This window comes from Suricata suricatta, chromosome X (assembly GCF_006229205.1).
Source record: "Suricata suricatta isolate VVHF042 chromosome X, meerkat_22Aug2017_6uvM2_HiC, whole genome shotgun sequence".
NCBI lineage: Eukaryota > Metazoa > Chordata > Mammalia > Carnivora > Herpestidae > Suricata > Suricata suricatta.
In genome coordinates, this window is record NC_043717.1 from 72,509,176 (window position 1) to 72,536,184 (window position 27,009).

Here is a 27,009-nt window from a genome sequence, read left to right on the forward strand (position 1 = left end):
TTATATATGACCCTGTTTACAAACAGGGTTGATGGGGGGTGGGGGAGGAGGGAAAAATGGGTGATGGGCATGGAGGAGGGCACTTGTGGTGAGCACTGGGTGTTAATATGGAAACCAACATGACAATAAACTATAATAATAAAAAAAGAATTATGTCATGTTTGCATAGAAATGATATCTAAGAGCTTCTATATAGTAATACACAATGCAAGGTAAGACATTTCCACCCAAATCAGATTGATTGTGTGTTTGATTTGTTTTTTTACATAAATATTTTACATATGATCCTAGTATTTATATGTATATATATGTTCTATATGTTCATGTAAAATGTTATTTCATATATTGAGTATATATGCTATATGTGCATACATATGTGGACACACACACAGGCTGGAAAGATATACATCAGAATGCTCTCATTGATTATCTCTGGGTAGTTGGATTACAGATTATTTTCTTCTTTTTGCTTATATGTCATTTCCAAATTTTCTCAATTATTATTATAATTTTACAATGTATTGGTTATGCATTGATTCAAAAACGTTAAATTTTTACCAATCAAGCTTGTTTTAACCCGAAAATAAGCTAGTGGTGACAAATAGAAAATGTTTGACTTTGACGATCCCAAACTGCATGTGAAGAACAGGAACAATTTTGGGGAGGAAAACGAACAACAGCTTCAGCTTTATCTTCCCTTTTTTCACAGACATCCCTCAAAGCAGTGATGAAAATGTGGAGGATATCTGGAATGCAGAGGAAGTTGCAGAGGGAGCAGAGCACGATGACATGTGGGATGTTAGAGAAATACCAGAGTACGTCAAATGAAGGCGGGAGTGTGTTTGGGGCTTAAGTTCGAGGTGTCATCCGAGACAAGATTCATAAAGTAACTTTTACCACATGAAAAGAGGAGACTGCAGTGACACACATCAGGCATATGTAATTGATGATTTTTTTCCTTGTGGAGCAGAAACAAAAAGTAAAACATAACACCTCCCTTTAGTTATTATCTAACAAAAAATGAAAAATACAGTCATTTCCATTACAAAATTATTTTTAGTGTCAGTTGGTTGTATAATGTGGAACTAACACTGGGAAAGAAAAAAGCCCAATAAATTACAAGTATTCATACTAACTAAATTATTATACTATGTTTATGTGTCAAAGATCTGCTTTTAATTACTCAACATTCAGTCTCAGTAAAAGGCTGTGTTCTCCTTCTGATTATCTATTATTTTACCTGGACCTTCTTCTAGTTATTTTAGGATTCTATTTAATATATTTTGCAGGCAGGATTGAAGCCTCACCTTGTAGCTCTTTCAATAGGAATTGTGAATATGAATATTAAATTTAGGATTATTATCATAAAAAGGTACTTCACTCTGATAAATCACCCACAATTTCAAGGAATTTAAAGTGTATTCACATTCATAATTGAAACTAATGGTTAAATAAACTAAGCTTTGTATATATGAATTTTTTTATATTTTAGTTAACATACAGAGCAATATTGGTTTCAGAAGTAGAATTCAGTGATTCATCACTTACATACCACATCTAGGGCTTTAAAATAAAATCTCGATTGAGTATTTAGAACAGGTTGAAAAACAAAGGCAGTACTTAAAAAATTATAATGTACTTTATAAATTCTTGAAGACTTCTATGGTAAGTGATATGACAACTTTTCTAATTCTGTCTATAAAATTGTGTCCAATGTTTAAAAAAAATCCTTATGCTTCTATCTTCTATATCCATTCTGCAAATAGAAGCAGTGGAAGACTGCAGGTAATTAACTAGAAAAAAGTATCTAGGTTTCACATAAACAATGTAAAAAAAACCCTATAAACATCATAAAAACGATTAAAGTGGATTTTAAAACATTTATGTGTGCATCTTAAAAACGAAGAGAGTAAATCTCAGGTTATGTTTATACAGTACCCACACATCCATATGAAAGGTAAGAAGTGAGCCACTCACTTGTCATATTGTCTAATGAATGTCAAACATCCATATATGGCAAGTTCCAAATTTGAATAAATTTTCACTTCTCATCTTGATGTTTGATGTTCTGTAGAAATAACATCCATGAAAGCTTTAAATGAATAAGAAGTCCAGTCAGGGTATGAAGAAATTTGCTTTATACGATTTTTTAATCTTTATTTTCTATCTTATGAAAGTACATTTCAAAATGTCCCAATGGGCAAAGTGGAAAATGGATAAAGAAAGTGAGAAAGCAGCTCACAAAAAAAGAATCACAAGAGGCCACATACAAAGTAATCCGGCCTGAGCTGAGTCACTGGCCTTGGAGAGAAATGTGAGGGTCTTTATTTGAGAGAGTAGTAAAGGAATATATGGTATTCAATTAGATATAATGAATAGAGGAAAGCCTCAGAAATGATGCTGAGGGTACCAACTCGGGTGACCAGGTGAATAGTGAAGCCATTGACAGTGATTGGGAATGAAGGGAGAGGGGAGGCAGTGAGTTTGGTTTTGGATGTGTGGACTGTGAGGTGCCTTTGGGGCATCCAGGCAAATGTAGACAGTTGGAAGATTGCATCTGGAGATGAGGAGAAGAGCAGCAGCTAGAGCAAATCCATTTGGGAGTCATGGGCATGTGGATCGATACCTTTCTGTTTTGTTTTAACCTGGCTTCACCTTTGTAAATATCAGGTAAATGTTATAGTCTATTAAGAAAAAAAGTGCCCCATATCAAATAGCTACTTATTGCTTGCCCTATTCAAACTCAGAGAAATCCCTTTTTTCATTCTTGGGCATTCCTATTTGCAAGTGGTCAGAAGTTCAACGTAGTCCTTTAGTCTTCCTATCAAGAGATTTACCATTTCTTCATAAGGGTAGAATTAAATGGAAAAGATCACTTGTAAACATTTGCTTACATCATTCCATCTAAAAAGATAGGGTACAATATGGCTGGGTGCTTCTATAAACCAATTTATCCCTAGGGCCCCTAATTTGGGGACAAAGAAAGATTTGTAAATTGTCATTGTTTAGATGAAATATCAGGAAAATCTTTCACCAGACTAAGAACTTTGTACGCCTAGATTCTAAACAATACAATTATAGTTGTGCTGACTGCCTTACCAGTGTTTCTATTCTAGAACTTTAGAGGTGGGAAAGAGTATAGAGATCATTGAGGTTAAACCTACGCTTTTCCCCACAAGTTTATGACTTAACCAAGGTCACACAGTTAATGACAGAAAGAGTACTAAACCTGGATTTTCTAACTCTACACTGTGGCTTTAATTTAGCAGAGGAGGATTTTTATCTATCCATCAAACCCTGGGTTATGGGCCTACTATTTTTCTGAGCCATCATTTACTACTTTTAATCTTCTTAGGAGTTCCCTTAAGCCATTTGATTTGTACAGCTCTAAAACAGTTAAGGTTAATTTTTCGAAAAGAAGTAGGTACAATATAAATTCTGCTTTACAGTGTTAGGTATTTTTGACTGAATTTCTAGGCTTTTATTCCTTTATATTCTGCTGTATGCCTGAAAAACTGTCAGCACTTTATTTTTTGTAATAGCAAGTCCTCATAAGTTTCTAGTTTTTTGCCCTGTGAGAAAATTGCTCTTTCTTTTGAGTCTCTGTATCATTGACTTACCACCCCATCTTTTCTAGGTATGAGATTATATTCAAACAGCAGGTGGGAACTGAGGAGCTATTCCTGGGATTTTCGAGAAAAGATTCTTCAACAGCATGTTGTGAAGATCTTGTGGTGAGCCTCTCTCCATTTTCCGTCTGACCATTATGGCTAAATTGACTGACTATTGTATACATGATACCATAGGCATGGCAGTTAACTCTTTAAAAATAGTAGTTGCTATGTTTTAGGCATTAAGGGAATAATGGGATTGATAGTTTAAAATTGGTAAAGATGTACAAAATAAACTCAATTTGCACATATGGGTAAGATTTACAAATAAACATAGTAGAATCATATAACACAATACACTATCTCTAGCCCTATTAAAACTGCCCATCTCGGGCACCCTGGGTGGCTTAGTTGATTGAGCATCTGACTCTTGATTAAGGCTCAGGTCATGATCCCAGAGTCATGGGATCAAGTCCCACATCAGGCTCTGTGCTGAGCATGGAGCCTACTTAAGTTTCTCTCTCTCTCTCTCTCTCTCTCTCTCTCTCTCTCTCTCTCTCTCTCTCTCGCTTCCCCTCTCCCCCTCTCATGCTCTCTCTCTAAGAAAAAAAAAACCTACTCATTCCAATTGGACTGAATTTTCTTTCATCCTAGTTCTGTTCAATGCATGCCATCTGATTGGTTATTAACTTATGATGAGTTGATGGGCAACCAAAATGAAATCCTTCCTTCCCTGAATCTCTCTTACTTCTTCTAATGGCTCAGATTACAATGGTGAGATTTAAAAAGGGACTTTTTCTTGAATTTTGGATCTGAACTTCTGATTTAAAACTCTAAAAAGTCAGCTAAAATGTAACTTGACTCCCTTATCTGAATGACTCTATTTGTATGTAATAACAATAACATACCAATGACATCAATGAGATCACTTTACTTGTGCTTATTTGAGCCTCATAATGATCTTGTTGAAAAGTCTGGGTCTACCCAAGCGTGTGTAATGCAACTCTTTTTGGTAGCATATACTAGTAATTCTGGTTTGGAGAATTGTTTTCCTGAGATCAGGGACTGTATCTTTTCCCCTTCTCTCATAATACTCTACATTTATAGAGTACTGAAGTGCCCACTGGAGATGCTTAATATTTTTTCCTTAAGCAAATGATAAATGGCATCTCTCTTTTGCACAAACTTCAGGTTTTCTCTTATTAGCAAAATCTAAGACGTTCAATTGAATCAAGTAACATAATGGGAATAGCGAATTTAAGTACCTCAGGAGATTTTTCACATTCTAATGAGTTAAGGTTTCAAGTGATCTTGAAGTAATTAGCTCCCAGGGTTTTACCAGTAATATTCCAACTCCTCTCTTTTAAATAACTGTAAAATAATATTTTTGATGTCCAGTATTGAGTACTGCTATAAACTCTAGAGAAATTCCAGGCCCTAAGTAAATAACTATTGTGAGCCTTTCTATTACTTTCCTGTAAAGTGCTACTAGTATTAATAATAAAGGTATCCTGAATGAAGACTCTTGGAACCCAAATTGTACCTCAGAGTAGTATACAATTGATGTAAAACTCAACAAGTATAAGCAGAAGAAGGCCTGTTCCCTCCCTTTAATGAACTTCTAATTGATTGGGGAGACAGCACTAACAAATGAAATCATCTTATTATTAACAATGAAACCCAGTGTTGACAGTTTTCCGTCTACCAGGAGTTTAGAAGTTTCAGCTAAGGTACAGACAGCACTGAATGGAAGCCACAGGAAATATTTGTTGGTTCAATGGCACCTCACCACATGTACACTGTTCTTTTTCTCTTTCTTTCTCTTCATACATTCAGTCTTTAAACACTTAGTGAGTACCACTGCATACCAGGGACTCTTCTAAGTACTAAGAATACAAAGATAAATAAGGTACAGTCTTTACCCTCAAATTTATAGTAAAGGGAATGGATGCCCAACAAATCATTGCAATTCAGTATGGTAAGTAGTTATTTAGAGGCATATACCGGTACATGGTGACATAAAGTGGAAAGGGATCAACACCAGGTGGACAGGATTTTTCCAGTGGACAACATTCCATGAAGGGCATCACAAGCAGAGGTAAAGCACATGGGAAGGTACCCAGGCATGAAATAGCCTGACCTGTTTGAGTAATCTGTGCATATAAGAATAATAATAAGGGTGGCTCAGTCGGTTAAGTGCCGGCTTCAGCTCAGGTCATGATCTCACGGTTTGTGGGTTCGAGCCCTGTGTCGGGCTCTGTGCTGACAGCTCAGAGCCTGGAGCCTGCTTCAGATTCTGTCTCCCTCTCTCTCTGGCCCTCCCCTGCTCACACTGTCTTTCTCTGTCTCTCAAAAATAAATTTTAAAAAACGTAAAAAAATAAAAAAACAATAAGGAATAATTATGGACAGCTGACTCTCAAAAAAGAGAAAAAAATCCCTGATTTATAACTTGAATTTTATCCTATAAGCACACTAATGATGATATCCACTATCATTGCCTAACCCCACTGGTAAGACTTGGACTGAAGAAGTTGTCAACCACATCTCAAGTATTTCTTCCTCAAATGAATAGGCTTATTATTCCTGTTGATAATATAGCATTTTCTCAGAAATAGACATCATCAAATTATAAACATGCCACTTACTTAGTAACAAAGGAACAATAAGTATACTACCATGTTAAATGTACACATTGGATGCGTGATGCATCTCAGTATCAGAAACACTAAAATGTGGGGGGAATTACACCTTAGAATTGGCCAAATTTGTCATTTGGGAGTTGGACCTGGTCTCTATCCAACCCAGAGACTTCAAGAAGATGACCTCTGTTTAAGTGGAGGAGGATAGTAACACAAACAATCTGTTTAAGTAAAAGAAGGGATTTCTGATCTCAAATTTCTCGAGGGCTGCCCCTATCTTTACCCTCCCCAGTCTCCAAATAAGCAAACAAGATTTATGAGTCTTAGAGCAATTGTCCTAAACAAAATTCTCAGTTAGGACTGTGCATGTCTGAAGCAAACCTTCTATTCTTTCCTTCTAACCCCAAGCCAAGGAGCTCCATTATCCAAATCATGACTGCTACTCCTCTCCCTGAGTTCATAGCTACCAAGCTTCCCTTGCTTTAATCTATATTTAGGCATTTAATGTTTTAAGTAAAAATTGTATGTATTTAAAATGACATGTAGGGACACCTGGGTGGCTCAGTCGCTTAAGTGTCCAACTTTGGCTCAGGTCATGATCTCGCAGTTCGTGGGTTCAAGCCCTGCGTCGGGCTCTGTGCTGACAGCTAGCTCAGAGCCTGGAGCCTGTCTTCGGATTCTGTGTCTCCCTCTCTCTCTCTGACCCTCCCCTGCTCATGCTGTCTCTCTCTCACTCTCAAAAATAAATAAAAACATAAAAAATAAAATAGAATGAAATGTAGAACATGATGATTTTATACACATATATAGTGAAATTACTGCAGTCAAGCTAATTAACATAGCCTCTCCTCACCCACTTAGCATTGTGTGTGTGCATTCTGTGTGTGTGTGTGTGTGTGTGTGTGTGTGTGTGTGTGTGGTTGAGAGCACCTGAAATGTACTCTCTTAGCAGATTCTCAGTATTCAATATGGTATTAGTAACTATGCTGTACATTAATTTTACAGCTACAGCTAAGTTTGCAGGTTTGTTTTGTTTTTAGCTGCCAACCATTTACTTCAAACAAAATTCTATGAGAAAACCCAACATATAAAACACATAAAAGTACCCCTGCCTTCATTCAAAGGGTACTATTACCCATGAGGTAGCTCCTAGGAGAAAAACTGGGGCTCTTTGGAATATGGTTTAAAAGATGCTTATCTAGCCTTTTCTCCTTGTAGTACAGTTGAGAAAATAAGGTCAAGCTTGCAGGGTATCAAATACTCATATAAATTAATGGAAGAATAATAAGAGAGCCAGAAGGCTTTTTCCTCCTAGGTAACATGTATGTTTTTCTTTAAGCCTCACCAGTATAGTAACCTTGTTTTGTTCTATTTTACCTTATTATTTTTAATTTTCTCTTTTGTTCTCTATATTTTCCATCTGTCCCTGCAAACATCCCACTGTCAGGGGATTGATATATATATATATATCCTTGAATACATATTTACCATTGTTTGCTACGTATTTTTTTAAATGTTTATTTGTTTTGGGAGAAAGGTACAGAGTGAGCTGAGGAGGGGTAGGGAGAGAGAGAGAGAGGGAGACAGAATCCCAAGCAGGCTCCGCGCTGTCACCACAGAGACTGATGTGGGGCTCAAACCCACGAACCATGAGATCATGATCTGAGCCAAGATCAGGAGTTGGATGCTTAACCGACTGAGCCACCCAGGCATCTTGCTATATTTTATAATTCAACAAATACTGAGCACTTGCCATAGGCCAGATACTCAGTATATAGGGTTGAATAAATAGGTAAGTTTCTCCTTTCAAGGAGCTTACTGTCAAGATACCAAGTAATCCATAAGCAGCAGCAGACTTCCATAGATCCACCAATAAGGAAACAGTGAGCCCCAATGCATATAGTTGATTACTTACACAGACAGCATAAGAAACATCAGTATGGTGTCATCTCCCTTTGCCCCACAGGACATCAAACTAAAGTAGCCAGATGACAGGTGACACAGGCAGTAGAGTGCTCTGTTGCTGAAGAGCCAATCCTAGATTGTAGCTGAACTATTTTATAGCCTGCATCTATACCCAAGAAGAGGGAGGCAAAAAGAATCTGGGGGTAGGGTGAGAAATGGCCTCCCACAAGATAAGGAGCCTCCCACAAGGCAGAAAGACATAGGAAACAGCCTTGAGGCAACTCCTCACAAGACTGTCTATCTCTCCACGTTCCAAGAGGATCACAGGATGTCCTGCCAAGACTTGGGGCAGACTGTAGTTGAATCTTGCCTATGTGGCCTATCTGGCTAGTGCAAGGTCACTGCGGTGTCATGGCAGAGCCATCTCCCTACATTCACAGTCTATGAATAAGCGTTTTTATCCAGATTGTTTTCACTTAACATGAAATAATAATAATAGCAAAACAATTTCTATAATGGTTACTATGTGCCAGGTATTTCTCTGCAACCTTTGTATATATCAAATCATTAATCCCCACATGGACCCTATGAAATAGGTGCTCTTATTTTCATTTTACAGATGAGGTTGCTGAAGTACAGAGAAGTTAAGTGGCTTGTGTAAGGTCACACACTTAGAATCTGGTAGAACTATGATTTGAACCCAAGCAATTTGAGTTTGATAGCAGTGTGTATAAAGTGATATGGGTGCAAAGAAGTAGTCCAAGCAGACTTCACAATACACGTGGCATTTGGCCTGGACATTTGAAGTCCATAATAGTTTGTGAGGGTAGAAAAACTGAGCAAATTAAACAGCAGCATGAGCAAAGGCATAGTGCTATGAAAGAATATGATGTGTTTTGAGAACTATTTGTGATGTTCTTGGAGCCCCAGAATACACTGGCATGGAGTAATAAAAGATAAAACAGAATAAACAACTTGGAGCTACTTGTAAAGGCCCTTGAATGTCATACCATGTGCTTTGGACTGAATTGCATCCTCCCAAAGTTCATATGTTGAAGCTCTAACCCCCACTGTGGTGTATTTGGAGATGGAACCTTCGAGAGGTAATTAGGTTTACATGCCTTCACAATATTAGTGCCTTTATACAAAGATACCAGAAAGCTTGCTCTGCTTTAGTCTCTTTTGGGGCAATGTGAGCATGCTGTGAGAAGGTAGCTTTCTGCAAGCAGATAAGAGAGCTCTCACTGGAAACCAACCAGCTGGCACTTCTGGCATTCTCAGTATTCCAGTCCATAGTATAGTGTTATGGCAGCTGCAACAGACTAAGACACCATGAAATGTGAACTTTTGTGGGCATTAGAGTTACTAAACACCTTAAAGGAGGTGAGTTAAACAATTAGATGTGTATTTCCGACAACTCTAGTGGTGGATTATTGTGGAAACTTTGGCAGAGATGATGGTAGGAGATGAGTGTGAGTTAGGAAGATTAGTGGTGGATTATTGTGGAAAATTTGGCAGAGATGATGGTAGGAGATGAGTGTGAGTTAGGAAGATTGGTACCAACTGATAGACAACATCACTAATTCAGGTGAGAGAGGTAGGCCCCTGGAGGGTGGCAGTAGGGATAGAGAGCAAAGTAGGCATTTAAGAAGTAGTACTGATAGGATTTATTTTTTTAATGTAATTTCTTGTCAAGTTAGCTAACATACAGTGTATACAGTGTGCTCTTGGTTTCGGGGGTAGATTCCCGTGATTCATCACTTAACACACAACACCCAGTGCTCATCCCAACAAGTGCCCAACTTAAGACCCATCACCCATTTTCCCCTCTCCCCCACCCCTCATCAACCCTCAGTTTGTTCTCTGCATTTAAGAGTCTCTTATGGTTTGCCTCCTTCTCTGTTTGAAACTATTTTTTCCCTTCCTTTCCCCCAAGGTATTCTGTTAAGTTTCTCAAATTCCACATATGGAAAGTTGTCAAATGGGATATGTAGGGGAGAAATAGGAGTTAAGAGTTCTAGTTTGGGTGGCTGGGTAAATGGTGATGACATGAATCAATATAAGGGAATATAAAGTGGTTTGTCTCTGGATGGTAGTCTTAGAGCTGGTTTTTATTTCTTTTTGTTCATCCGAATTTTACATTTTATTTACAATTACCATCTATTACTTCTGGAATAAGAATGAACAACTTTGTTTGTGGTATGAGGATCAGGAATGCAATACAAAAGAAAGAAGAAAGAGTTCTAAGAGAAATATATTAAGTTTGGGTTATATCAAGTTCGAACTGTCTATAACAAATCTTGCTGGAAGTCTCCGGAAGGCTGTTAGATATATAAATCCATGTGGAACTCAAAGACAGGGACTGGAGATGTTGATTTTCTGAATTGGTGTTCTCTGACGTGTTAAAAACCCTACTACAGAGTGCTGGGTTTGTATTGGGCTTGGAATAAAGAAGAGTGGATCTTAAGTAGCACATGTATGCTTGGAGTGGGGGAGGGATTGAGAGGGATACTAGTAAACTTTCAAAAATGGGACTGAGGACAGAAGACATAGCCCTTGGGATGGGGTCAACATTCAGAGACAGAGTTCAAACAGAGGCACTGGATTCTCACTCCAGTCCCAAGCCAGGTATCGAAAACCAAGAGGAATCAGCTTAATGAAGTGAGGTTGACACTGGATCGTGGCTTTAGAGATAAAAACAATGATTACAAGGGAACCCCAAAAACTGTAATAGGAACAATGTGGCAAAGAATAGGGAACTGCCTACCCTTGAGAAATAGGGCTGATTGAAGTATCTGACCTCTTGGACGCCAGTTGGGGGCCATGGAGAAAGGAACTTTAGGTATCAAAGGTATGTAGGAAGATAGACTGTCTTCCCTCAGAAGACTACTCGTGGTAGGAAGGGGGATGTGTGCAGTGGTAAGTAGGTCAGCGGATTCCCATTTTCACCCAGGCGTGTTGAACAGCAAATTATCTCTAAAAGCCGAAAGTTATTGATATTCTGCCAAATGACCCATTGTTTGTTCTAGGGGATGGGAAAAGCAGCCTGCACATAGCTTGATACTCATTTTGAGCAGTGGATACATAATATTTTGGTTCTTCTGTTTCAATGCATCCATATTGATAAGGGAACATTCTGATATGACCTACAAAACAAGCCATTGAGTCTGTTTCTTTTTCATCATCACTTCCTTCACAGGGATATGAGCCTTACTCCATCTCTAAGTTTCACCAAGAATGGGGTGAGAGTCAGGGATGGGACAGGAGTCGGTCACTATCTGGCAGACACAACCAGGAGTCTCATGTTTATCACACGTATTCATCTCGGAAAGGCTATCAATCATTCGGAAAAATGTGTCTGCCTATCTTCTGAGAATCCACTTGTTTCCTGAATGGTCTGCTTCTCAAATCCTAATTTCTCTCTTAAGGTTAAAACAGTCATATTTGTTTACTTCTAATGAATAAATAGATTTGGCTCCATGATAATTGAATGGATTCTCTTTTCGATTTAACTTCTGAAGGATGGACACCATTTTTGCAGGCTTTCTGATTATTCTATTTGATTCATTGCAAGTCAGACTGTGTGTCAGGGAGACGCATATTTGAACTGTAATACAATTCCTTATTTTCAGTTCCCAGCAGCACAGTAAACCTTCAATTAAACTTCTAATAATAGTATAATATACATACATTTATAGTTAATATCATAGCATTCTTTCATAATGATGGTAGGGGAGTGGATACCTTCTTAAAAGATAACATAATTGTATATATTTAATATATATCTGATTATGAAAGTTAGAAGTATTTAAATTTTAAATACATTTAATACCTAATACATAATGAGAGAGTTACATGCAGAATGCACATGGGGTGAGAAGAGAGCGAGATGGGGGAGAATTTTAGATGGGCTTAAGGTCAGGTATGAAATAAAAGTGAAGAATGTCTTATATATATATTGGTTAAAAAAAGGTCAGTAATTTTACATTCTGATGATGCCATTTTGAGGAGGGTTCATCAAAATGTCTGAATCACATGGTCTGGAATCCTTGAACCAGAACTGGCAGAAATTTCTGAATTCATGCAAGCAGATTGACAGACTGACCCTAGGAAACTGTAAATATTTGAGGGATGGAGAAGGGAAGCGAAAATGTAAGAGATATTCAGAGATGGAGGAAATCCATAATAGTTTCTACCACTATAGGGGGGGTAAAGCAGGATTAGGGTGCAGGAGGAATTTTTAGATTCATCAGTTAAGAAGCCTTTGGTGACCTTTGGAAGACAGCAGCTTCAGTGGTGTGGTGGGTGCCAACACTAGACTGAAAAAAGCTGAGAAGGGAACAGGAAGTGAAGGAGAGAAGGCAGCAAATGTCGATCATTCTTTGAGGAAGCTTAGCAATGAAAGGGAGGCAAGAGAGGAGATGGTTGTTGAGGAGGAGGAGGCAGGATTTAGAGGGTGGGTTTTAGGATAGGAGAGAATGCTTCTCAGTTGATGACAAAGATCCATTCATTTGCTTATGTAATATAGTGAGTGCCTGCTGTGTGTCTCTAGAGTGAATGAACAAATAGTAAAAACATAGTCATGGTATGGGCCCGCAGAAGACATTTTGAAATGGGTGGAGGCATTTTTGGTTATAGGATGTTATTGGCACTTCGTACTTAGAGACCAGAAATGCTTAAATCCTGCAATACGAGGGACAATCCTAAAAACAAAAGTTGTCCGGAACAAAATTAGAAAAAGAGGGGTTGAGGTTATGAGGGTGACCACTCAGCAGTATTCTACCCCTTTGATTACTTCCTTCTTCTTAAGGCATGCTTTCCCCTTTGCTTTAATGACCCCACCCCCACATTCTCTTCTGGTTTTCCTACAGAATCACTGGGCATTCCTCATCTCCTTTGACTTCCAAATCACTGGCTTTTCCTCTCCTGCCTAAAGTTCTCTAGGTCTCTGAAAAAGACCTATGTCTTTTTTTTCCCTATTTTTTTTCCATCTAGTCCTATGGCTTTAAACACTATTTCTCTAGTCTTCAGCTCTCCCAGAAGCTTTAGATTTATATAACCAACTGCTTACTTGACATCTCTCACTTGTTTAATGGGCAGCCCAAGACTACCATATCCAGAACAGACCTCTAAATTGTCTTCCCCAAACTTCTTTCTCATTGATCTTCATCATCTCAGGAAATGGCAATAACATTCACCCAACTGCTCAAACTAAAAACCTAAATCATCCCTCATTCCTCTTTCCTTTATACCTCACATGCAATCCACCAGCAAGTCTTGCTGGCTCTACTTTCGAAATATAGTCTAAATCCATCTAATGTTCCAAACCATCATCATCTCTCACCTGGACCATTATGATTTCCTTCTGTCTCATCTCCCTCCTTCCACTCTTGCTTTCTTGTAGCCTTTTCACAGTGTCCAGAAAAAACCTATTTAGGAGTAAATCAGATCACATCAATTCTTGTTCAGAACCCTCAGTGGCTTCCTACAGCACTTAGAACAAAATCTAAACTTATCTTGACCTATGAGGCCATATATGATTCGATACCTACCTACTTTTTCAGTTTCATCTGATACCACCTTTTCTTCCTTGTTCATTTTATTCTAGACACCCTGGCCTTATTTCTGATCCTTCAATGTGCCAAGTTACCTCCTTTTTAAAAAAGCCTTATGTATTTATTTTGAGAGAAAAAGAGATAGAGGGGGAGAGAGAGAGACAAAGAGAGATGGGGAGAGATAGAATCCCAAGCAGGCTCTGCACTATCAACCTGTGGAGCCCAATGAGCAGCCCAAACTCACGAAGCTGCGAGATCGTGACCTGAGCCAAAATCAAGAGTTGATCGCTTAACCAACTGAGCCACCCAGGCATCCCCATGTGCCAAGTTACTTTCTGTTACTTTGCTGTTTATTCCAGTTGGAATATTCTTTCCTCAGATAATGACACTTTTACTTCCTATGTTTTTCTTGTTTTAATTTCATTGCTCAGTACCTGTAGAACTATATTACATTAGAGTGGTAAGTGTTGGTCATTATTTCTCTTAACTTTAATTAGAATGTTTCTAGTCTTTCCTCGTTCAACTACTCATTTAGATGCTCACTTTTTGGGTTGTGTGATAAGGAACTACTCTTTTATTCTGATTTTATTAAGAGTTCTAAGAAGGAATGGGTGATGAATGTGATCAAGTGCCTTTTTAACATTTGAGGAGGTAATATGATACTTTTACTTTTGATCTATTGGTAAATTGTATTACATTTCCTAATATCGAACCATCCTTGCATTTATTCATTTACTCAACAAATATTTACTGAGTGTCTATGATGTGCCAGGTACTGTTCTAAGCACTGAAGATATCAGGTAAACAAAACACCAGTATCATTGCCCTAACAGATCATACCTTCTAGAGGGAGAGGTAAATAAACAAAATATGTACATTTTATTGTACACTGAAAGCCAATAAATGCTGTGAAGTAGGAAAAGGTTGGTAGTAGCTACAACTTTTTTAAGTAGGTTCCATGCCCAAAGTGGGGCTTGAACTCATGACCCCAAGATCAAAAGTCACATGCTCTACCAACATGGCCAGTCAGGTACCCCAGTTGGGCAAGGCCTCACTGAGCAGGGAATATTTATGCAGAGACTTGAAGGACATGAGAAAGTGAGGTTAGGACATTGGAAAGGTTAAGTGGATATATAAATCACCAAGATCAAAGACAGCACTTCAATGTTAGAACTATAAATACAGAACAAAGGATTATTCTCAGAGAAGTCAGGATTGGGGTATAGCCAAGGAACTGGTAGATAATTGCAACAAGGAGGGTAATTGGTGAATAGGGTGAAGACATGAGATTTATTTTTAAAAACCTAGGCGGAAGGGGCAGGCCCAGGGATATAAGGGGGATGGGAGAAAAAAATAGGCACCAATTGAGAAGACTAAGGGAAGTAGTGTCATCAGGGAGATCCAGATTTCAAGAAATAGAAGGGAATTTTCAAAGAGGCTAAAAGATAAGGGGTCATGTACTGTATGTTCCAGAGGACATAATGGAAGGATTTCATGAATTGGTGAGGGGTAGGAAATGGAACCAAAATCAGAGATATGAAGTTCCAGTTGGTAATTATTAGATGATAAGCAAGAACTTGGGAGTCTGAGGCTCCTTGTGTTTACTGACAAATAAAGACAAAAGTATAATGGATTTAGTTCTGGTAATCTCAAGACAGTAGTAGTGAGGCTGTGAGTGTTTGGGGGTGATAGTAGGTGCCAGTAGAGATAGGGAGTTCCTATAGATGAGTCTTGTTACACCAGAGTGAGCTGAGCCTCTCTGGGCTCCTGTGAGAGAAGAGGTACTATTCTACCAGGATCACATGAGACAAGCATGGCAGTATAGCACTGGAATGTTTCAGTATAGTAACATCGGAGAGAATTTATCCATTAGTTTAAAAATTATCTATTGGTTTTGTGTCCTAGTTTTAGAGAACACATACCTCTATATTTTTATTCTTCTGTGGTAAATATTTATATAATTGCAAAGTAAGGACTCGTCACCTTTAATTTTTTTTTTCATTTTCATATAGATCATTATTGCTCATGAGAATTTTAATGAAATACTTAGAGGACTGCAATGGGCAAAATACCTCTGTAGTTAAACATGGGTTTCCATAGTTAAACAAGGGGAAGTTAAATTACTGAAGCAATTCAGAATGAGACATACCCAAACATTTTTTGTTGATCAAAATTTCCTGGGGCACCTGGATGGCTCAGTTGGTTAAGCGACTGACTTCAGCTCAGGTCATGATCTCACAGTTCATGGGTTTGAGCCTCACATTGGGGTCTGTGCTGACAGCTCTGAGCCTGGAGCCTGCTTTGGATTCTGTATCTCCCTCTCTCTCTGCTTGTCCCCAACTAGTGCTCTGTCTCTCAAAAATAAATAAACATTTAAAAAAAAAACCTTCCTCATACTATGTTTCAAATGGAAACTCAAATAGTCTTAACTTGGGGTGCCTGGGCAGCTCAGTGGGTTAAGCCTCTGACTTGTCTGGTCATGATCTCATGGTTTGTGAGTTCAAGCTTTGCATCAGGCTCTGGGCTAACAGTCTGGAGCCTGCTTGAGATTCTTTTTTTCTCTCTCTGCCCCTCCCCCATGTTCTCTCTCAAATAAATAAATAAACACTTTAAAAGTTGTCTTAACTTCTTTGCTAAGAATCATATATATTTGAGGTGGTTACTGTATTTCTGTCAAATAAAAATATTTTTATAATATCTAGAACCCATAAATTAAATAAGAATATCTTTTAAATTTTCAGCCCAAACCTTTCTGCATATCTTAAGCCTCAATGGAATTTCAGTAAATAGCATACATAGACTGACCAAGTTACATATAAGATATATTTTATTTATTCTTCTGTTCTGGTTGTCAGTAAATGACGATTCAAGAGGAAACATAGAATGGATGACTTCCATGGAACATTTGCCATTTGGCGTCCTCATTTCGATTTTCCAACATCTTATATATGATCACAGCACTTATCTGAACAGCTGGGGAGCCTGTACTAATCATTTACAAGTTATAGGAATATTATCTCTTCAGGAACCATCTTGTCATATAAATATATTATAAGAACAAAACCATAAACAGAACATTTAAAACTTACAATGATAATCCCACATTAATGACCTCCCCTCCCGAACACTTTGGTATATAGGCCAGTTCTGCTACAACACATAGAGGTGAATAAATGAAGGACCATGCAAGCAATTTGACCTACCTTTACCTATCACAGGAAAACCCCAAAGTGAATTCCCAGAGACAGACTAAGCAAGTAGTTTTGACTATTTGCCTGAAGACAGGCTGAAAGTGGAAAGAAAGAATCTCATAAACCTTAGAGTGGTGGACTTTTACCTTTTACTTTTTATTTACAAGGCCAGAAGGCAGAGATTTGAACTGAAGTTAGTGATGGGTACTGTAGTGACCAGCCTACAAGATGGCCCCTAATGATTTTCACTTCCTGATATTCTTCCCTTTGTGTAGTCCCCTCTCACACTGAATAGGCCCGGCCTGTATAACCAATAGGATATTGCAGAAATGAAAGAATATCATTTCTGAAGCTATGTTTTAAAAAAAAGACATTGCTTCTGCCTTGATCTTTTGGATCATTCACTCTGGGGAGAAAACAGCTATAGTGGTGTAAGGACACCAAACAGTCCTTGGCCCTATGGAGAAGGTCCATGTGAGGAACTGAGGCCTTCTGCCAATGGCCATGTGAGTGAGCCATCTTGGATGCAGATCCTCTAGCCCCAATAAAGCCTTCAGGTGTCTGCAGCCTCCAGCCAATATCTTTGATTACAACTTCATTATATCCTCTAAGCCAGAAGTACCTGGCTAAGCTACTCTGAAATTCCTAACCCACAGAAAATGTGTGAGATAATAAAGCATATTGTTTTAAGCCATAAATTGGTGGGAGTGTAATAGGTCTTGGTTATACAACAATAGATACCTAATAAGCAATAAATAACTATTAAGCGACAGAAACAGAATTCCAACCCAAGTTTTGACTCCAAAGGTTGAAAGTTTCCTAATGAAAATTTTAGCACTTTTCCTTAGTTTACTTATTAAAATAATTAATCCTTTAAGTAAATCAATTTACATTGTCTCTAAAGAAAGGAACATCAGGAGTGCCTGGGTGGCTCAGTTGGTTGGGCCTCTGACTTCAGCTCAGGTCATGATCTCAGTTTGTGGATTTGAGCCCCGCAATGGGCTCTGTGCTCAGAAAAAGGAACATCAACCCCTTTAATTGATTGGTCAGTGACATATGGTATTTACTAAGGTTGGACTAGTTAGATCTTGGGTACAATCAGTTAGAAGTCAATAAATAACCATGTCTGTTTTCCAGGAATTCATTACAAGTCTTTCTAAAGAAGTCTGATTCATGTTTCAGGAGTTTTTCTGTTAAGATTCCTTATTGAACTTCCTATTTTATGAGATATTAATGTGTATGATTCCACTTAATTTGTTCCTTCCTGTCCATCCTCTGTAACCATTTTAGTACGCAATTTTAATTTTCTCAAGAGGAAAAATTGTTTCTGAATTACCCTTCACTAGAGTTGCAAGTGATTTTCAGAACCACTTTGAAATTCTACCCAAAAGTTTCATCTATATTCACATACGTCATATTATTTTTTATTCCTCAAATATCATTTCAACCTTGGGGAAATAATCTTTTACCTTAAAAGATCTAAACATTTAAGACTAAATAAATAAATATTTATATCCCTTGGTCCAGGTAATATAAGTCATCCTGCAGCAAAAGAACATCTCAACTATCAGATTTGCAAGTTATTACAGTAAAGATGGGTCTTTCTTCATCCAATACATTGCTCATTTACTTTGAGGTAGAGCACCTTAACTACCTCTTTACGAAATATAGTGCACCTGGGTGGCTCAGTCAGTTGAGTGCCCGACTCTTGGTTTCTGCTTAGGTCATGATTTCACAGTTTTGTGGGTTTGAGCCTTGCATCGTTCTCTGTGCTGACCCTGTGGAGCCTGCTTGGCATTCTCTCTCTCTTTCTATTTCTCTCTGCTACTCCCCTGCTTGTGCTCTCTCTGCCTCTCTCAAAATAAGTAAACTTAAAAAATTTTTGAAAAAAGAAGTGCTCTATTTCTCTCCTTAAAACATCTGTAACTATGAAGTTGTGAATTTTCAAATATAAATTAGGAGGTAATTCTTTGTTTAAGGAAAATATTAGCCAGAGGATATATTTGATTTTTTAAATGTTTATTTATTTTTGACAGAGAGAGTGTGTGTGTGAGAGAGCCGGCCAGGGGTAGAGAACTCATGAACCATGAGATCATGTCCTGAGCTGAAGTAGGACGCTTATCCAACTGAGCCACCCAGGCACCCCAGAGGATATATTTAGATAATAGGACCTCTAGACTCTATTTACAACTATTTTTAGATAGAGATTTAATAAGGTAAAATGTAATTCACAGACGTGGTCCACATGCTTCATGTTGCAAAAACACTATTGCCTACTTTAAGCTTCTTACAAACAATTCCAGTTTTCCCATTACTTATTTGATATGTGTTTCCCTTATAGCCCAATGCTTTTATCCTTATAATTCCAGTTCTTAAATCACCAGATGTCTAATATTTCAAATGTTCTGGCTCATTTTAGAGAAGGCTTCATAATTTACCTTAACCTTAAATTGTTTTTGTTTGTTTATATAAACCATATGCCATGGTGTCTTAGATAGACAGATCATGAACTTCTATCAAAAAAGGAATTAATTAGAGTGAGAGATGAGACTTTGTACTGTGGTAAAATACACAATATAAAATTTACTGTAATTACATGTAGTACATTGACAATGTTGTGCGATCATCACCCGTATCTAATTCCAGAACATTTTCATCAATCCAGGAGGAAATCTGTACTTGTTAAACTGTCATCCCTCTTTTCTCCCTGTTCAGCATCTGACACGCACCAATCTGTTTTCAGTCTCGATAAATTTACCTATTCTGGTTATTTCATATATATATAGGGTCCTAAAATATGTGACTTTGTTTGTGCCTGGCTTCTTTCACTTAGTTTAATGTTTCAAGGTTCATCCATGTAATAGTACTTCATTCCTTTTTATGGCTGAAAAATATTCTGTTGTATGGATAAACTGCAATTTGGTTATCCATTTATCAGTTGATGCAAATTTGGGTTGTTTGTGCCTCTTAGTCAAGCTATGGTGAATAATGCTGCTGTGAACAGAAACATCATGTATATGTTTTTGTTTGAACACCTGGTTTTTAAATACTCTCGGGTATGTGCCCAGGAGTAGAATTGCTGGGTCATGTGGTAATTGAAATATGACATTTTTAAGTGAAATCTTGCCAAACCAACAAATAGTCCCATTGTGTGTGTGTGTGTGTGTGTGTGTGTGTGTGTGTGTGTGTGTGTGTGTGTGTGTGTAGGGTGTGGGGTGTGTGTGTGTATGTGTAGGGATCATGTCGTTATTTCTTTTGTTATGTTAAGGACTTTTATGGACTCCTACACTTCTCTAGGAAACATGGTATGGGAGTTTATACCAGGATACTGCAATTAACATCACCAACCTACACCCAACATGAAAACTAACCACTTTTTATACAAAGTGCCCACTGGTATAAAGTCCATTGAAAGTCCCCAACCTTAGCAGGTGCACTAGTATGCATCTTCAGACAATGAAAGTTACAGGCAAGGAACCTTAGTTCAATTGCAGACAGTTGCCATTGGGCCACTTATTAAACTCCTCTGCATCTCAGTTTCTCCATCTGTAAAATGTGGGTAATCTTTCCTCTCAAGATTCTAATTAGGAAAAGGCCTAGCTGTGCACATAGCTGAAATGTAATAAACATTAACTTTCCCCATACTTCCTACCTTCTTCAAATTAACTGTTCTTCAAGAGAAAAGTATTTTTCTTCTCATTTTCTCTTTCAGATTAAAACTAAACTGCCGAATACAAACCCTTCTGAAATTGAAATTGATATCCAGGAAATGATTCTTGATCTTCGCACTCCTAATAAGTGAGTAAAGCTTAGCACTAGAATAATGTATTAAAATATTAATGAATCTTTAATCAACATTCTTAAAGTGTACATTGTTATTTTTCATCACTCCTAAAGTCTGACGGAAAGCGAAAAAGTCATTATTCATTCAGATGTTTGATCTATGTATATATATTTTTTGAAACACCTAAAACACCGAGTTTTTTTTCTGCTTTGCACCCATACATTTAGAGTAGGTTAATACCACCAAAATACAGTCTTTGACATTCAGATATAGTTTACTTATCTTTGAGAAAAAATAAGTAGAGATGAAAATCTCTTGTTTTAAGTATTGCTTGTGGCTTTTTGTACAGTGATGGAATAAGAGAAGCAATATCTTTAAACTTTTTGGTTACTGGGGGACTCTAAAGTTCAATTTGATTGTATCCATCTAAAAATTAACAGAAAAATCTTGTCATCAATTCCTTAAAGCAAAAATTCTAACAAATTGGGGCACCTGGGTGGCTCAGTTGGTTGGACATCTGGCTCAGGGGATGATCTCACAGCTAGTGAGTTTGAGCCCCACATTGGCTCTGTGCTGACAGCTGACAGCTCAGAGCCTGGAGCCTGCTTTGGATTCTGTCTCCCTCTCTCTGTGCCCCTCCCCAGCTTTCTCTCTTACAAAAATAAATGAATATTTTAAAAAAATGTTTAATCTAACAAATATATCACTCGCTCCCCAAGTAGTGTAAATACATTTAAAAGGAATACAGGTGACAATGGAATAATCCAATTAAACATTTTGATATTTTCAAAATAGTCTTCTTGTTACACAGGTTCAAATTATCTTTCAAAACTCAACACCTACAGTAAGATTCTAATACAAATGTTTATACTGAAACCTGGACAAATCAGTCCTGTCTCTCAAAAACAAGTTTATAAAGAGGGAATCCATGGAAACTGGTGTGTGCTAGATAAAATATCTAAATATCTCCCTGCTTGTTTCTCTCCTCATCTGAATGTATACTAGTGAGTACACTTTGGTTGATTGCAGTGGTTCTTCGTTACTCACGAACATTTCTTTTTTTTTTCCCATAATATTTTATTGTCAAATTGTTTTCCATACAACACCCAGTGCTCTTCCCCTTAAGTGCCCTCCACCATCACCACCACCTCTTTTCCCCCCTCCCCCTTCCCCTTCAACTCTCAGTTCATTTTCAGTATTCAATAGTCTCTCAAATTTTACATCCCTCTCTCTCCCCAACTCTCTCTCCCTCCTCTGCTCCCCCGTGTTCTCCATTAGGTCTCTCTTGTTTTCCTGCTAGACCTATGAGTGCAAACATATGGTTTCTGTCCTTCTCTGCCTGGCTTACTTCACTCAGCATGACACCCTCAAGGTCCATCCACTTTCCTACGGAGGACCATATGTCATTCCCTCTCATTGCCATGTAGTACTCCATCGTGAATATGTACCAATCTTCTTGATCCATTCGTCAGGTGATGAACATTTAGGCTCCTTCCATGTTTTGGCTATTGTTGACATTGCTGCTATGAACATTGGGGTACATGTGCTCCTATGCATCAGCATTTCTGTCTCTCTTGGGTAAATCCCCAGCAATGCTATTGCTGGGTCATAAGGGAGTTCTATCGATAGTACTCATGAACATTTCAAACCGGATGTGGTGAGCAGTCAGCTGCTGGCACATTTTCTTTCTTCCACTCTCAGTATCCATAATTTTCCCCTGTTGATCTTAGGACTTCAAAACAAAATAAAAAGTAGATCCCTCATACAAAAGACTTCTATGTATAAATGACCCAATGCACATACCTAGCTTAACCATGATTTCTATAGTAGATGCATTTAGCCCAAAATGATCTACACATGGAAATGTATCAAGTACTTTCTCATTACTTATGTAATTTCAAAAATATATTCTCACAAAAATTGTCTCATGTTATTAAAATTACATCCACTATTCCTACAGTTCACCTTAAGGAGTATTGTAATTTTTTCATTCCTATTATACATGCTTTTACTCTTCCACACAACCTCTGCAAGGAAAGTTGCTTAAATGAACAGTTAATCTTCCATGATATTGGTGCACTTGTTAAAAGAACATACATATCTACACACCATGGAGTTAATTTCCGTTCCCCTAGCAGTTCACCATCAATCTTCAGGCAGCTGTTGTGCTGTCATTCCAGATGTCTATCAGAGCCCACCAAATGAAAGACTCACACAGAGATACTTGTCTATGTAGAATGTGGCCTATACTAGAATTTTGGGATCATACTGTTCTTATATATTAAATAGGCAGAAAGGTGCTGTCTTTTAAGAAAAAAATCATTAATTATGATAGAGGACTGAAGATATGCTGTTATCATTTTTGTAACTTTTGGTAAAGCCTTGCACATTCTTTGGAGCCACGCTATTATCTGAAATTGTGTTATTGGACACGTGCCTTGTTTTTGAGTTTATTGGCATTCACATATACTTTCTTTAGTTTCTAACTTTGACAGCCTATCACACTATGTTTACTCACCCCTAGAAAAATAAGAGAAACATCCTGTTCATGAATCTATAGGGCAGAACACATGAATCTATTTTAACTGAATTGACTGGTAGTATCAGTCAAATGATAGTCAATTGCGTTAGAGCTATCAATAAAACTCAGACTTTTAGAATTGTACAACCAAAAGAAATATATCAATGTCTTAAGTTCTTCATTTTTAAAAAACTGTTTGTTTTGGAATGTTGATTCCCAACAGGGAGTAGATGGAAAGGAAAAAAGATAGGGGAAATTGGATAATTTCCCAAGGACTTTTGTCTTCATAGGAAGTTTCACTATTTTTGGAAGTTAATTCTAAGAATATCATAAATGAATTCCTTGAATGTGATAGTAAAAACATATTGTAAAGACGAGTATGAATTAATTTTTGGTTGAATGCAGTTTTATTCTCACCTTTGCTGTCCTCCTTTAATTCAAAGTGATTGAGAATTGACTGATGTTCAGACTCAAAAGATGTTTTCAAAATGAAATGCTGAATGTCAGCTCAGTAGCTGTTTCTGTACTTTCTTTGAAAATAGTCATGTCTCCGATAGAAAACATTTAAAAAGTCATGTTTTTTAAACCCAGCTATTTATTTTTTAATTTAAATTTTAGTCAACATACAGTGCAATATTGGTTCCAGGAGTAGAATTCAGTGATTCATCACTTACACACGACATTCAGTGCTCATGACAAGTGTCCTCCTTAGTCCCCATCACCCATGTAGCCCATTCCCAACCCACCTCCCTCCATCAGCTCTTAGTTTTTTTCTCTACCGTTAAAAGTCTTTTGTTAACCCAGAGATAAAATAATTTATTAACTACATAAAATAAAAACTGCATTATGTGAATATGCACAGAACAAGGTTGTCCTGTGTTTCAATCTCTTGCAAGAAACATCAACTTGCCTTGGCTAATATAAGTATGTAAGTCTCTAGACCAGAGTTCACTGTATAGATAATTCTTCTGTCTTTACTTTCATATATTATTATTCACTTTTAAATAATTGCTAATGAAATGTAACACCGGAAAAACATTTGATCAGTGCCTAAACTGTAGCTTCTTAAAAGCAAGTTTACTGTCAATGTAAAGACAGAGGGATCTGGTTTAAATGTTTATTCACATTTGACAGTACTAATGTATTGTAGGTATTCAAATGTTATTTTGCTTTTCATTCATTTATTTATTCACTCAACAAACATTATAAAGTCTCCTGCTAGACCCTGGGGGGACATGAAGATGAGATATAGTCCTGTCCTTCAATTAACTGTACATGGATAAGTATTTGTAGAATTTTATTTTGTTTACATATAAATCTCAATCCAGATATCAGGCAGTAAAACAGACTAGACAAAAATACTTCCCTTCCCCTAAGAGCCTAAATAAGTTGCACAGTTTCTGTTGTTCTGAAGCTTAGTATGTGAAGCCATACTACTAAGGACTAGACAGAAATGCAGGAATAGATGGATCATTCCAGTTAATGGCCATTAACTGTCTCTGCTGAATTTACTTCTCTCTGGACAGAGAAGCGCACATTATCATTGGAACTCCTTCTTCAGCTGATTTATAGTTGCCTTTTAGTGCAATGAAGCTACCACCACTCAGCTTTCCTTTATTTTTAAAGTGCATATATTATCATTTGTAGAATAAGGGCTAAAACAAATCTAACTCCAGCTCAAACTGTATTGTAAACAACTTTAAAAAGACAAATTTTAAACATTTTTTGCACCCAGTTTTTGAGATGCCAAATATTACATACTATATTAAAATAACATCACGAGGGGTTACTGGGTGGCTCAGTCAGTTAAGCGTCCAATTTCGTCTCAGGTCATGATCTCACAGTTCGTGAGTTCGAGCCCTGGGTTGGGCTCTGTGCTGACAGCTCAGAGCCTGTAGCCTGCTTCTGATTCTGTCTCTCTCTCTCTCTCTCTCTCTCTCTCTCTCTCTCTCTCTCTGCCCCTCCCCCTCTCATGCTCTGTCTCTCTCTCTCTGAAAAATAAACAAACATTCCATTTTTTAAATGTAAAATAAATACATCATGATTATCATTACTGCTGGTGGAGAGAGCTGTTTTTCCTACTACAAGTGTCTGGAATGGAGCAAGAGTCACAGAAAAGTTCTCCTTTAGAGAAATGTGATCACACAGAGATGTGTGATAAATACTTTTAATGAACCCAGTTTCCTAAACTTAGGTCTTTGCAAATGAATGAGGAGGCAATTGGTTTTCAAGAGTTTGTTTTCAAATATTAGTTCTTTACACAAGTATTCATTAAGTACCCTTAAAAATACAGATTCCTTTACTGACTTGGGTCCTATACCTTTGAAAAGAGCTTTTCTGTCCACTTTTTCTAGAGCTACTGAAGCCTTCTCCATGGAGAGTGTGAGGTGACAACTGTTTCATGCATTTAGTTTTCTTCAGAATCCAGCATGTGCCAACCACATGCATAATTCAGATTCCTACCACTACGACAGAATTATGGGTGGTTCAGCCCAGCAATGCAGCTAAAGCATACAGTTCTCCAGGAATGGAGCCCACAACTGCAAAATAAACCCAGAAATCTCTCACAGGGATTTTTGTCAATATTTAGTACAAAGAACCAGAAGCAAGCACATAGAAGCACTTTCACTGATCTGGTATTAAAATCATTCCAGGCCTGAATTTCAATAACTATACCTATAGTAGAGATTTGGCCTGAGGTTGTGTCAACAAAATTATTATAGAACCATTCCATTTTCAGATTTGTATCATTCAGTCACACTCCATGTACACATAAGCAGGACTGGCAACAGATCTATCCAACCAACTTAAAGTTGCAATGGCTCTATTCCTCTGTCTATAAGTCATGCTTGAGACTATGTTTATATAATGCAAAATGAGGTCAATGTTGAAAAAAAGAGTGGGGGCACCAAAACCCCTGCTTGGGATTTTAAGGCCAAAAAAAAAGCCAATATATTATGTGCATTAATTAGGCACATTTTTGAACCAGTACTTACAGTGTCTAAATATTGGGTTTTTTTGGTTCCTAGCCTTTTGATGGTGTGCATTTCTTCCCATTATCTTATTAAAAGTGATATCTTCTTGATATTACTTTAGGAAGCTGATTCTAGGTTTCTTGTCTTGTTTTGTTTTGATTTTTAGGAAGCTGTTGATAACCCTTCCCCACCCTGTGGAATGCAACAGTGCCAAAGCCTTTTATACCCTGGAGACTGAGACTCTTGAAGTCACTCTAACAATGAAAAGAGACTTGGATTTCATTAATTTCGTCTGAAACTTCATTAGTAAGGGGGAAACATGGTAAAGCAGCACTGCTAAAAAATAAAAAACTTTGAAGAATGGGCTAATGTCCTATCGTCTTTATTATTCTGACATATGTCATAAAGGGTCTAAATTCAATTCTACCGAGATCCTGGTCATTTACAGTCATCCAATTACTCTGGTGGGAAATACTGTTTTCTTATATTCATAAGCTATCCCATTTTTTTGTTAATAGCTGGATAGAATTTACAGGTTAACCAATCAGATTACTGCATAGGCAATTCAAACTGAAATAGGACCCATGAAATTGTTGGTGCACTTATTTTGGTAGTCTGAAGAACTTAAGCCAATTAATTATACTATGATACAATCAGTTCCATTGCAATTGGTCATTATTATGGCCAGAAAAGTTTATTTGGTTGCCTTTTCACTGATTTGATCAAATGATTTACAGTATTCTCTGGTTAGGCTCTGACAATCCTGGAATATACAAATAACAAAGGATTATAAATAGTTTGGTACACCATCCTAAACAACATGTTT

The 27,009-nt window shown here is 37.5% G+C and overlaps 1 protein-coding gene across 2 annotated transcripts in view; it reads left to right on the forward strand.

Annotated features, from left to right (window-relative positions):
• Window positions 1-26,547, forward strand: part of PIH1D3 (PIH1 domain containing 3) — a 37,601-nt gene extending 11,054 nt beyond the window's left edge. For both annotated transcript variants that reach the window (XM_029930665.1, XM_029930664.1), the window contains exons 4-7: window positions 710-815; window positions 3,638-3,734; window positions 20,616-20,701; window positions 26,350-26,547. In XM_029930665.1, coding sequence (XP_029786525.1) covers window positions 710-815; window positions 3,638-3,734; window positions 20,616-20,701; window positions 26,350-26,479 — 419 coding nt within the window. In that variant the 3' untranslated portion in view covers window positions 26,480-26,547. The remainder of the gene's footprint in view (window positions 1-709; window positions 816-3,637; window positions 3,735-20,615; window positions 20,702-26,349) is intronic.
• The last annotated feature ends 462 nt before the right edge of the window (window positions 26,548-27,009 follow it).